This window comes from Mustela nigripes, chromosome 1 (assembly GCF_022355385.1).
Source record: "Mustela nigripes isolate SB6536 chromosome 1, MUSNIG.SB6536, whole genome shotgun sequence".
NCBI lineage: Eukaryota > Metazoa > Chordata > Mammalia > Carnivora > Mustelidae > Mustela > Mustela nigripes.
In genome coordinates this window covers 49,995,165-50,008,830 of record NC_081557.1, presented here as the reverse complement: position 1 = coordinate 50,008,830, position 13,666 = coordinate 49,995,165, and the positions used below count along the sequence as shown (strand labels likewise).

Below are 13,666 nucleotides of genomic sequence, written 5' to 3'. Positions count from 1 at the left end.
TTCTCCCTCTGCCTCTGCTGCCACTCTGCCTGCCTGTGTGCTCGTGCTCTCGCTCGCTCGCTCTCTCTCTCTTTCTCTCTCTCTGATAAATAAATAAATAAATAAATAAATAAATAAATAAATAAAAGCTTTAAAAAAATAGTCAATGCAGAAGAAAATTTATGGTATATTACATGTATGTCTCTTTCAGGTCTCACTTGCCCTGGAGCCTCTGTCAGAAACTTATGATAGCTACAACCCTCTTCCATCCACCAATGTGAAAGAAAATGTGCTTTTATCTGAGCAGGAATTCAGAGAATATACTGAACCCAGCAGTAGCCAGTTTCTGGTTCCATCAAGGCCCCATAGGATGCCTACCACCAAAATTGATGGACAAGAGTTAGCAGCTAACAGTAGTAGATCAACCACTCCAAGGTAACCAGTCACCAGTCTTTCAGCTAACTCCCACTTCATAATTTCTGTTTTTTATTTGTGTTTGGATGAAATACTGAAAATAGTCGTTCATTCAGCAACTATTAAGTACCCACTGTGTGCCTGGTCTAGTAACAAGTACTAGGCATAGAAATTAATAAGACACAATTCTTGTCTTTGAGGACTGCTCACAATCTGGTGGGGAGGCCATTGTACAGATAAATAAGTATAACTAAGTCATATACAGATGCCATGATAAATGCCCATGAGGGAAAAAGAGGGAAAGGGCAGTAGTTCATGAAACAGGATGGAGTAAGAGCAATAAGTTAGTTTGGTTTTTTTTAAGATTTTATTTATTTATTTGACAGAAGGAGAGCACAGGCAGGCAGAGCGGCAAAGGGAGGGAGAAGAGAGAGGCAAAGGGAGGGAGAAGCAGGCTCCCTGCGGAGCCAGATGCGGGGCTAGATTCCAGGACTCTGGAATCACAACCTGAGCCAAAGGCAGATGCTTAACTGACTGAGCCACCCAGGCACCCCTAGATTTTTATTTTAAATAATTACAAAGCATTTGCTTTGTGTTGGGCTCTGCACTAAGTTCTTTCTCTTTTTTCAGGATTTATTTATTTGAGAGAGAGAGGACACACACTTGCATGTGCACAAGTGAGGGGAGGGGCAGAGGGAGAGAATCTTCAAGCAGACTCCCTGCTGAGCACAGAGCCCAACATGGGGTTCAAGCTTATGACTTGAGATCATGACCTGGGCCGAAACCAAGAGTCAGACACTTAACTGACTGAGCCACCCAGGTGCCCCAGCTGAGCTCTCTATTTCATTGTCTCACTTCAGCCACAACCATACAACTGTAGATAAAACATGTATTTATTTCATTTGGGAGATGAAAAACAGATTTACAAAGTCGAAGCAGTTTACACTGCTATAAACTACTGATACACTTTCTGTCTCTGACAAAGTGAAATGTTACCACAGTAGGTAATATATTGCTAAAGTTCTCCTTTATTTTATAACAGGGGAAAGGACCACTTGTACTTTACAGAGAACTCTGATACAATAAAGGACTCTTTCTTCGGACTACAACACCATCTTAATTCAGGACGGAGTTTAGAGTCTATGACTCTGAAAGGCAAGGCCCCAAGGAAGCAGATGTCCCTTCTTAACAGTTCTGAATTCCAGCCTCAAATTAGGACAGTGGCCAGGAGTCACAGCGACTCATGCATTCTTTCTTCAAACAACCCCCCTACCAAGGACCTTCTTTCAGGTATGTATGTATTTGTGACAAGACTAAGCTATATTTATTGGGATTACTCTGCTTGTCAGCCGGTCTTCAAAGAGAACCAAGACTTCTGTTTGAAATAAATAACCAAATAAAAGTGAGTGATCTCACTAAAGTTCTGAATTGCTCACCATTTAGAGGCAGCTCTTTTAAACCAGTAAGTTACTTCTAAATAAATACTAGGTACTTAAAATTGTATGTTTAGGGAAGGAGCCATTTAAAATGAACCTGGATATGGGGGGAAAGTTTATCATAGAGAAATATTATTCTTTATTTTTTTCCCAAATAATTCAAGGCAAATATAGTTTTTATCCCATCAGGAGATTTACTTGCACTCCTGTGCAGACGCTTGTACCAAATCTGCTTCATGTCCTAAAAATTCTTGGTCTCAGTGGGAACCTTCATTGCATACCAACTGCTGATCTTAAGTCTGGGAATTAAATATGACTTACAGCTAAGCAGAAGTAGAAAGGTGTCAGTTTACTTGTATAAGGGCTTAAACTGAAATAAATCCAAATAGGATTATTTAGAGGTGATATTATAAAAGCAATTGAGATGCCTTATGTTATGTGTAATGCTCAACCATTTATCTCCGTGACATCAGGAGCATGATGGGGATTTGTCTCCATCCTCACTAGTAAATTTCCGAAGTAGAGTATCTGCAGCATTAGTAGAAAAATCTCTAAAATAACTATTTGGGTACAAAATTTACATTAGTAAGGATTTTTTTTTCATGAAGAAAGACATTCTGTTCATTTTTTTTTTCAACTGAAATGTCTGTGATCCTCTGTTTTTGAAAATATACTCTGATTATAATCTTTTATTTTTTAAATTTTATTTAAATTCAGTTATTTAACATATAGTGTATTATTAGCTTCATAGGTAGAATTCAGTGATTTATCAATTGCATTTAGCATCCGGTGCTCATTACATCAAGTGCCCTCCCTAATGCCCATCACCCAGGTTACTCCATCCCCCCCCAGCTCCCCTCCAGCAACCTTTAATTTGTTTCCTATAGTTAAGAGTCTCTTAGATAGTGTATTAATTTTAACCTTCAGGGCAATCCTAGGCTACATTAACAAGAACAAATTGTTCCATTTTACTATACTGCTTGTACTTGTAAGCTCACACCTGCAATATTTTGCTTAGGTACCAGACTTTGAGAAAGATTATTTGTTCACTCATTAAGCAGTTACTTATTTAGTACCTATCAAATGTCTGGCATTCTTCTAGGTTTCAGGAATACAGTAATTTAAATGAAAACAAAAATTTCTGCCCTATGGATCTTATATCCTAGATGGGAAGACCAATGATAAACTGGATAAATAAGTAACTATGTAGTGTTTAGATGGTGATAATGGCAGTTGGAAAAAAAAAAAATGAAGCAGGGCACATAAGAGGATGTTAGTTTTACATAGGTTGGCAAAGGAAAACCTCATTAAGAAGGTAATATGAGAGTAAAGATCTAAAGAAAATGAGTTCCTTTTAAGGAACTACTAAGAGATATTTATCTTCACAAGAGGCTACCATTTAGTGAGCATTCATTGTATGCTAACTACTATGCCAAGTGCCTTATACACATAATCTTACAAAAACCAAGTGAGGTAGGGATTGTTACCACCATTCTTTTTTTTCTTTTTCTTTTTTTTTTTTTTTTAAAGATTTTATTTGTTTATTTGACAGACAGAGGTCACAAGTAGGCAGAGAGGCAGGCAGAGAGAGAGAGAGAGGGAAGCAGGCTCCCTGCCGAGCAGAGAGCCCAATGCGGGACTCGATCCCAGGACCCTGAGATCATGACCTGAGCTGAAGGCAGCGGCTTAACCCACTGAGCCACCCAGGCGCCCTGTTACCACCATTCTAAAATGAAAACACAAGCTCAGAATTAGGAAGCTCCTGTCCTATCAAAGTGGAAGCTGCTCTTCAGCTCCAGTTAGACTCTAAGGTAAGGTCCTCTACTTTATCCTACTGTAAGTTCATTGTTTACCTAAGCCAGCCTTTTTTTTTTTCTTTTTTTCTTTTTTTCTTTTTTCCTTAAATCAAGACTTTGCTGGCCAACTGTTGAGGCCAAACAAAATATGACAAGTACAGCCCACGGACTGCCAGTGTGCAGCCTCTTCCCTGAGAGTTATGAGGATCAATTGGCTTACAGATGTAACAAGACAGATTATGACTCAGTCTGAGTTAATAATAACACCTGTGCAGAATGGGAAAGGACAGCTTCAAGAGGTAGTGGATTCTCTATCGCTGGAAAAGAGGAGCTAGCTAACCATCCTGTCAGGACTTTTACAGATTGTATTGAATCATCAAATGGACAGATAGGATCTTTTAAGATCCCTTCCAGCCACAAAACACTGGAAGACTAAGTCGCTCATACTAGTAAGTAGGTCTAGAGCTGAGATTGTGAGAGGGATCTAACAAATACTTAAATATCTTCTTGGTCTTTATTGGACTGACATGACACCAGAAAAGGGGTACAGGGCTGAATTAGTGAACCAGCTAGTATTGATGAAACAAACTACACATCCTGCTTTTGAGAATTGGGTTTGGAATAGATAGCAAGGAGTTGGACCAAAAACCAGAAGCTGCACATCTTCTTGTGTTTAACAGGAGCTGTGCCCATGGCATGTGCGTAATAAACAAGGGAAACATTTGTCCTAAACCCACCTGGGTGCCTTCTTTGTGTTCAGGGAGTGATTATTGAGTTGAAGTACAGGTTGATGCCATGACAGCTCTTAGAGTGTAGGTACCAGCTTCCCTTGAGAAGGGAAGGTCAGAAGTTTTTTTGTTACCATGCCTCAAACTTTAGAAAAGCTTTTCCAAGAATGGCTGTTTCAACAGCCAGACCACTTGGAGGCTAGTGGATGGACCACCTGTGCTCAAATTTGTCCTACTTGTTTTCCTCAATGTTTATTTCCTTTTTAAAACCTGCTTTTGGAAAGTATCTTAAGTACTTTTTACCATTTAGATGTAAATGACTGTTTAAGTCCCTTTTGAAATATTACCATTCCCAGAGGAATTTTTTTTTTTAATGAGATAAAAACTTCAAGCCCAATTTAATTCAAGAAGTAACTTTTGAGTGAGTCAAAACAAAACACTAGTCTTTTAGATCAGTCATTGTTTTGAGTATTGGGGTTGCAGTGATAAATAAAATATAGTCTTTGACCTTAAGGAATTCAGTCTAGTAAAGGAAACTGACTCTAAAGCAGATACAGTACAATTATGTCTGATATAAGCAACAGTGGAAGAACATTTTATTAAATGCCTGATATATACTAGGGACTGTATGAGACACTGATGATACAAAAATCAACAAGGACCAATCCCTTGTCTCAAAGTTAATTGGATGAAATAGACAATTATAATACCGAGTGATAAATTATTTGATAGAATTAAATACCCAGAGCTTTGAGAATACGAAGGAAGTGTTGTGTTTAAGGAGTTGAAGATAGTTGGGTATGGTTAAGGTACCAAGGATATTATTTCTCCAAAAACATTTTGAGTATTGATAGAAAAGCCGGTTTTCCTCATGGTCCTGAAGTCAAGTGAGGTTTATTATCAACACAGCTTGTTATTATCCACTTTACTCATAAAACATTTGAATGTGCCCACCTCGTTTGAGGAACTTTATATTGAGTAAAGCCAAGAGCCAACTAGAAACTAAAAGAAGGTTTCTGGTCACATAGCAATCTTCAGCCAAATTTCTAATGCTAGCAAGACCATGTTTTCCTTACCCTTTCTCATTGAGTAAACAAGATAGCCATTTTTTGGCTGAATCTCAGAGATTAAAAAGAAAAAAAAAAAAACGGGCGCCTGGGTGACACAGTTGTTTAAGCATCTGCCTTCGGCTTCGGTTTTGATCCCCAGACCCTGGCTTCCTACTTATTGGGGAGTCTGCTTCTCCCTCTTCCTCTGCTGCTTCACCTGCTTGTGCTCTCTCTCTCTCTGTCAAATAAATAAATAAAATCTTAAATAAAAAATACAATGAATTCTGAATGAATTTGTGCAGCCATTATTTACATAGAAATAAGTTAATGTATATTAAGTGAAAAACAATTTTAAAACGGTATACATGTTTTTGCAAAAGAGGAAATCTATATATAAATACATGTATATTTATGCATAGATTTTAAAAACTATAACAATATTCCAGAGTAGTAGCATTAATGGACATACTAGTTTTCTGTTGCTGCATGACAAATTACCACAAATTTAATGGGTTAAAACAACATCCATTTATTAGCTCACAGTTCTGTGGCTCAGAAGTCCAACAAGGTATGGTTAGGTTTTCTGCTTAAGGTATCGGATATCAACCAAGCTAAATTCTCATCTGTAAGTGCTGGGGGAAAATGCAGTCCCAATTTCATTCTTGTTGACTAAATTCAGTTCCTTGCAGTTATAGGACTGAGGTCCCATTTCCTTGCTATCAGCTGCAAGCCACTGTTAGCTTCCTAAAGGCCACCTGCATCTCTTTCCATGTGGTCCCTTCCATCTTCAAGACAGTAATGATACATTAAATCTTTCTCGTGCTTCAAATCTCTTTTGTCATAACCTGCAAATGGCCAGAGAAAACTCTGCTCAAAGGTTTGGACTACCAAAATGATCTCCCTATCTTAAGATTGACTGATTTGGAACTGATTTTACATCTGTAAAATCCCTTTAAAGCAGTACCTTTAGATGAGTGTTTTAATCAGAGAGAAGATATAGGAGTCGGGAATCTTGGGGAGAACTATCTTAGAATTCTGAATGGTTGATCTTTATTTTCTTTTAATTTAGTTGTATTGTCAATGAATATGTGATATTTCAGTTTTTTTTTTTTTTTTTTTACTTTGTAAGCTATATTTTGAATTCTTTGTACTAACAAATGTTAGATGTTTATGGATCTTCTTGGCTTCTTTTTTTTTTTTTTCTTGGCCTGACCACCGTATCATCATCATCATCTCCTCCTCCTCCTCCTCCACCTCCTGTACCTCCTCTTCTTCCTCCCTCTTTCTTGAGAGGGAGTGCATGTGTGCATATGTGTGCAGGACAGGGGGCTGAGGGGTGGGGGAACAGAGAGAGAATCCAAAGCGGTCTCCATGCCCAACACAGGCTCGAGGTGGGGCTCCATCCCAAACCCTGAGATCATGATCTGAGCAGAAACCAAGAGTTGGACATCCACCCAACCGACTGAGCCACCCAGGGGTCCCTATATCTTCTTTCGTTTTAGAAGCTATAAAACTCTAGACTAAGAGAATGGACAGTTGGTGTCTAGTCTCAGTTACCTCCAAAGCAACTGCGGAACCTCAAGGGAAAAATACTTCCCACTGTTCCTTGGAATAATGCCACTGGCCCTAAGCTTTTTAAAAGATGTCTAAGAACTAAAGTGGGGTTATATGTAGTAGTATAGTGATTAAAATCATAGGATGTGGAGCACCGAGCTGGGACACTTTGGTGGAGCATGAAACTCTTGATTTCAGGGTTGTGAGTTTGAGCCCTGCACTGGGTGTGGAGATTACTGAAAAAGCTAAAGTCTTAAAAAATAATAACAATAAATAAAATTATAGGCTGTGATCGTTCTGGTTATACAGTGTGTATAACTTGAGCAAGTTACATATCCTCTCTGCCTCAATTTTCTTAATCTAGAAGATGAAATAGTAGTATCCATCTCAGAGAATTGTTAGGAGGAATAAATGAGTGAATATATTTAATTTAATATACACAGAGTAGTGCCCAGCATGTGTTTAAGAGTTCAGTAAATTATTATTGCTGTTGTTATTATTATTTTTACTCAGGGATGGGTAAAGTCTTCAGAAAGTCTGAAGACTTCATCCTAGCTTCTCTATTAACCTGCTGTATCATCTTAGACAAGTCATGGACATTTTTTGGCATTCTTTATAAAAGTATGAATTTGGAATAGGTAAACACTGTAGCTTCTTAAAGTTATAACTGGTATAGCTGTTAGTGTTTTTTGGTGACATTAATAGTGACATTAACTATTACAAGTAATAGAATACAGTATGATCTCTGGATATAAAAATAATTATGTAGACATTATTAACTTTAATATGTATAAAAACCAATTGGAAAAGTCAGTGCATTCATGTAATGATTCCCATTGTATAACAACTCTGGAGAGACTGACCTCCCTCCAGAACAAACTCCATTCACTGCTGTAATGCCAGCATTTGAAACAGTCCTCTCAAATAAATGAATAAATAAATAAATAAATAAATAAAAAACAGTCCTCTCATAGAAGTTCTGTAAACTGTTTATTGTAAAGTGAGTGTCCTCAAGAAATTCTCAGACTAGTGGGAAAAGCAAACAGGTAGGTCATTACAATATGCTAAGTCTTATAATATGTTAAGTCTTGTCAGAGATAGAAAGGTGCTGAATATTGGAGGTATTGCTGTTAGATTTTAGATTTTCCATGTTCTGCTTTTGCCTTCTTCAGCACTGTTAGAACAAGGTGATAAACTGCGTAATGCCATGGTGATCTCTACAATGAAATCAAGCCCAGATACTAGCATGTTGTTGGATGAAGTTCATCCTCCTATGAAGGAAGATTTTCTTAAAGCCTCAACACAGTAAGTTACAGAATAAAGATGATTCCTAACAGTTCATTTCTTAATTGTTGCTAATGTATATTTTTTGTTAAGTTATAGACTTATTCAGCAAATAATTCTTAATGTGGTGAAAAGGAAGCCTAAACTAGGAGTTTATATACTCACAATCTAGACATAGTACTGGTACTTGCTAAATGTGTAAATAGTTAAATTCTTTGCTCCCTGTGAACTGGCAGGCTTATACGTATAATGGAGATATTCTCTCCTAACTCTCTTACAGACATGAAATTAGAATCTAAGGTAGAAAAGGGTTTTGTAAATTGTGAACTTTTGTATATATTTAAGGTTGTTATGTCTGTAGGATGTTAAGTGTTCCATGTTGAATCATCTCCATGTACTATCTCTTAGTTCAGTTAATTCTGATTTAGATTTTTCCTGTATATTAGCCACTCAGAAAAGTACTTTTCCACACCACAGAATCAAAGCCCTGTCTAGGGACCAGTTTAAAGACCACATAACAGATCACCTCCTCCCTCCAACTGAGAATACATTTTGGAAACATGACACAAAAGATGATACCAGAGCCATCCAGCTGCTATTGGGCAGGTAAGGACTTTTAACTATTTTTCTCCTTTTTAAATTCTTCCTTCAATTCATTGTGTATATTGGTTAACAGATTTATCTTCTGAAAGCAATACTTGCGGGGAGTAGCCAAATCATTCCCTTGGTTACTCATTGCATACTAAATAAAAATCACTATTTATTACCTACTAAGTAAAAATCTAGTCTTTAGCCTTTTATTCTTAGCTTCACTTCCAGAATGGTCTCCAGCCCACCTTTCCATTCTTATCTCCCAACTTTATCTTCATCACCATTATTAGGGTATAATTTTAAAAACTCAGATTTTAGGGGCTTCTGGGTGGCTTAATTGATTAAGTGCCCAACTCTTGGTTTCAGCTCAAGGAACCATCTCAGGATTTTGAGATCGAGCCCCGTGTTGGGCTCCATCACATCAGGGAGCCTGCTTGAGATTCTTTATCTCTCTCTCTCCCTCTGCTCTCCCTCCAACGCTCTCTCTTTCAAATAAATAAATTTTTTAAAAACCTCAGATTTTAAGCAAACACAAGTTAATTCAGGGTCTTAGTATGTCTCTTATATAGCCTATGTTGCCTATGTAATTAGGCAGAAAAAAAAATAAGAGGCATCCAAATTGGGAAGGAAGAACAACTATATTCACAGATGACATGATCTGGTATGTAGAAAATCCTAAAAAATCCACTAAAAAAAGTTAGAACTAATAAATTCTGGAAGATTGCAGGATATGAGATCAATACACAAAAACCAATTGTATTTCTATATACTTGCAATGAGCAATCCAAAAATGAAATTAAGAAAAAATTCCACTTATAATAGCAGTAATAAGAACACTTAGGAAAAATTTAACAAAAGAAGTGTAAAACATAAACTCTGCAACTACAAGACATTATTATTTTTTTTTTTTTTTTTTTTTAAAGATTTTATTTATTTATTTGGCAGACTGAGATCACAAGTAGGTAGAGAGGCAGGCAGAGAGAGAGGAGGAAGCAGGCTCCCTGCTGAGCAGAGAGCCCGATGTGGGGCCCGATCCCAGGACCTTGAGACCATGACCTGAGCCGAAGGCAGAGGCCCAACCCACTGAGCCACCCAGGCGCCCCCAAGACATTATTATTAAAAGAGATTATGCTGAGTGAAATAAGTCAAGCAGAGAGAGTCAATTATCGTATGGTTTCACTTATTTGTGGAACATAACAAATAGCATGGAGGACATGGGGAGGTAGGAGAAGGGAGTTGGGAGAAATTGGAAGGGGAGGTGAACCATGAGAGACTATGGACTCTGAAAAACAATCTGAGGGTTTTGAAGGGGTGGGGGGTGGGAGGTCGGGGTACCAGGTGGTGGATATTATAGAGGGCACAGATTGCATGGAGCACTGGGTGTGGTACAAAAATAATGAATACTGTTAAATGCTGAAAATAAAAAATTTTAAAAAAAGAAATTTTAAAAGATCTAAATAAGTATAAAAATCCCAAGTTCATGATTCAGTGCAATCCCTATCAGTATTGTAGCTAACTTCTTTGTAGAAATTAATAAACTGATTCTAAAATTCCTGTGAAATTGCAAGGGACCCAGAATAGCCCAGTCTCAAAAAAGAGAAAATTAGGGGGATTCACACTTCCTTTATTTTTAAAGATTTTTTTATTTATGGGGGGAGGTACAGAAGATAAGATGGTCTTAAGCAGACTCCACATTAAATAAGGAGCCAGACGCGTGGCTTAATCTCACTACCCTGAGATCCCAAACGGAGCCAAAACCAAGAGTCGAATGCTTAACTGACTGCACCACCCAGGTGCCATTCACACTTCCTTATTTTAAAACTTAGTACAAAGAAATAACAGGTCCATTTGGTACTGATATAAGGTCAGACATATAAATTAATGGAATAGAAATGAGCTTATAAATAAACCTATGTCAGACAAACCACGAGAGACTCTGGACTCTGGGAAACAAGCTGAGGGTTACAGAATGGAAGGGAGTGGAGGGTAGGTGTGGCCGGGTGATGGGTATTAAGGAGGGCACGTGTAGTGAAGAGTACTGGGTGCTATATGCAACTAATGAATCATTGAACACTACATCAAAAACTAATGATGTATACTGTATGGTGGCTAACTGAACATAATGGAAGGAAGGAAGGAAGAGGAATGGAGGGAGTAAGGAAAGAAGGAGGAACCTATGTCTGTGGTTGACTAATACAAGGATATCAAGACCAATTTGTGAGGAATAGTCTTTTCAACAAATACTATTGGGACAACTGGCCAGCTACATGCCAAAAAATGAAGTTGGATTATTATCTTAAACCGTATACAAAAAACTCAAAATGGATGAAATGGCTAAATGGAAGAGCTAAAACTGTATAGCTCTTAGCAGAAATATAGAGGTAAATTTTTATGTCCTTGGATTCAGAAAAAGATTCTTTAAAATGACACCAATGGGTTAAAGCCTCTGCCTTCGGCTCAGGTCATGCTCCCAATGTCCTGGGATCAAGCCCCACATCGGGCTCTCTGCTTAGCACTCTCTGCTCAGCAGTGAGCCTGCTCCTCCCCCCTTCTCTGCCTGCCTTTCTGCCTACTTGTGATCTCTATCTGTCAAATAAATAAAATCTTTAAAAAAAAAAATGACACCAACAGGACAAGCAACAAAAAAACCCAGATAAATTAGAGCTAATTAAAATAAAAAATGTTTGTGCTTCAAAGGACATTGTTAAGAAAGTAAAAGGACCATAGAATGGAAGAAAATATTTGCAAATCTCATAAAGGATTTATATCTAAAGTATATAAAGAATTCATACAACTTAATAATTAAAGGACCAGTCATTCAATTAAAAATATGGGCAAAGGATCGAAATAGAGATTTTTCCCAAGAAGATAGTGAAATGGCTAATATATGCATGAAAAGATGTCAGCACCATTAGTTGTCAGGGAAACGCATATCACCACAGTGAGATACCACTTCATAAGCACCAGGATGGCTTGAATCAAAAAATCAGGTAGTTTAAAAAAAAAAAAAAAATCAGGTAGTAAAATTGGTGAGGATGTGGACAATTTGGAACCTTCATACCGTGCTTACAGCAGTGTAAAATGGTATACTATTTCGGAAAATAGTTCACCACTTTCTCAAACTGTTATATGTAGAGTTAACATATAACATATAACTCTAACATATGTAGAGTTAACATATGACCTAGCAATTCAGCTCTTAGATATACACCAAAGTGAAATGAAAGCTACATCCATGCAAAAACATGTACATGAATTTCCATAGCAGCAGCATTCATTATAGTTAAAATGTTCATGAGATGAATGAATGAAAAAAAAAAGTAATATATTCATAAAATCTAATATTATTTGGCCAGAAAATGTAATAAATTACTGATAACATGCTCTAGCATGGACGAACATTGAAAGTATGTCAATGAAAGAAGCTAGTCACAAAAGAGAACATATTTTGTGAGTCCATTTATATGAAACATACAAAATAGACAAATCTAGAGAAAAGAAAGTAGATTAGTGGGTTCTTTATCCCTGGGTATGATGGGAGGGTAAGTGATAATAGCTAATGGATAGTTTCTTTTTAAGGTTTTAAAGTGACTCTGGTGATGGTTGTTCATATCTGTAAATATACAAAAAATTACTCACTTTAAGTGAGTGAATTGTATCTTATGTAAATTATGTCTAAATGAAACTTTTTTTAAAACCCCCAGTGTAGTACTATATAGTCAAGAGGGAACCTCTACATCCTGACTTCTTAAAGAGTGAAGGATTTGGACCCCACATTTAGCCTCAACTTTTAAGCCTCCCACTAGAGGTATGGGCTCCAAAAACACTTAATTCGAAAGCCAGTGTGACTCATAATAATACACACTTTCCCAGCTGCTATTTGGGGTTCAGCTTCCAATCAGAGTGCATCTAGGCACTGACTTTGATCCTCCTGTTTGGGACACTGATGGGTCTTTGCATGGCCTCAACTACTGGGATCTACTAAGGACAATGGAGGAGGCTTGGAAATCAGAAAAATTTATGAGGAGGTAGGGGCTTGGGAGCCAAACTAATTGCTGAGGTTTATCTCCTACTGTCAAGAATAGAAACAGGTCAGAACTGTCTGTTAGGATATTATGACAGGACTGAGACAGGTAACTGTTTTGTCTAATATGCAGAATTCAACAGAGAAAGTCAAAGAAAATGAAGAAACAAAAGAATATGTTCCAAACAAAAGGACAGAATAAATACCCAGAAATAGACCTTAGGAAAGCAGAGATAAGTGAGTTACCTGACAGAGAATTAGAAATAACAGTCATAAGGAGTACCAAACTGGGGTGCCTGGGTGGCTCAATGGGTTAAAGCTAAAGCCTCTGCCTTCGGCTCAGGTCATGATCTTAGGGTCCTGGGATCGAGTTCCGCATTGGGCTCTCTGCTCAGCAGGGAGCCTGCATCCTCCTCTCTCTCTCTCTCTGCCTGCCTCTCTGCCTACTTGTGATCTCTGTCTGTCAAATAAATAAAAACTTTTTTTTTTTAAAGATTTTATTTATTTATTTGACAGAGAGAGGTCACAAGTAGGCAGAGAGGCAGGCAGAGAGAGAGATAAATAAATAAATAAAATAAATAAATAAAATAAATAAATAAAATCTTAAAAAAAAAAAGATTTTATTTATTTGACAGACAGAGATCACAAGTAGGCAGAGAGGCAGGCAGAGAGAGAGAGAGAGGAGGATGCAGGCTCCCTGCTGAGCAGAGAGCCCAATGCGGAACTCGATCCCAGGACCCTAAGATCATGACCTGAGCCGAAGGCAGCGGCTTAACCCACTGAGCCACCCAGGCACCCCAAATAAATAAAA

General features: G+C 37.6%; 1 protein-coding gene across 6 annotated transcripts in view; it reads left to right on the top strand.

The window, feature by feature from the left end:
- Nucleotides 1-13,666, top strand: part of C2CD3 (C2 domain containing 3 centriole elongation regulator) — a 151,800-nt gene that overhangs the window by 24,602 nt on the left and 113,532 nt on the right. For all 6 annotated transcript variants that reach the window (XM_059410512.1, XM_059410520.1, XM_059410502.1 and 3 more), the window contains exons 4-7: nucleotides 191-414; nucleotides 1,436-1,683; nucleotides 8,129-8,261; nucleotides 8,718-8,846. In XM_059410512.1, coding sequence (XP_059266495.1) covers nucleotides 191-414; nucleotides 1,436-1,683; nucleotides 8,129-8,261; nucleotides 8,718-8,846 — 734 coding nt within the window. The remainder of the gene's footprint in view (nucleotides 1-190; nucleotides 415-1,435; nucleotides 1,684-8,128; nucleotides 8,262-8,717; nucleotides 8,847-13,666) is intronic.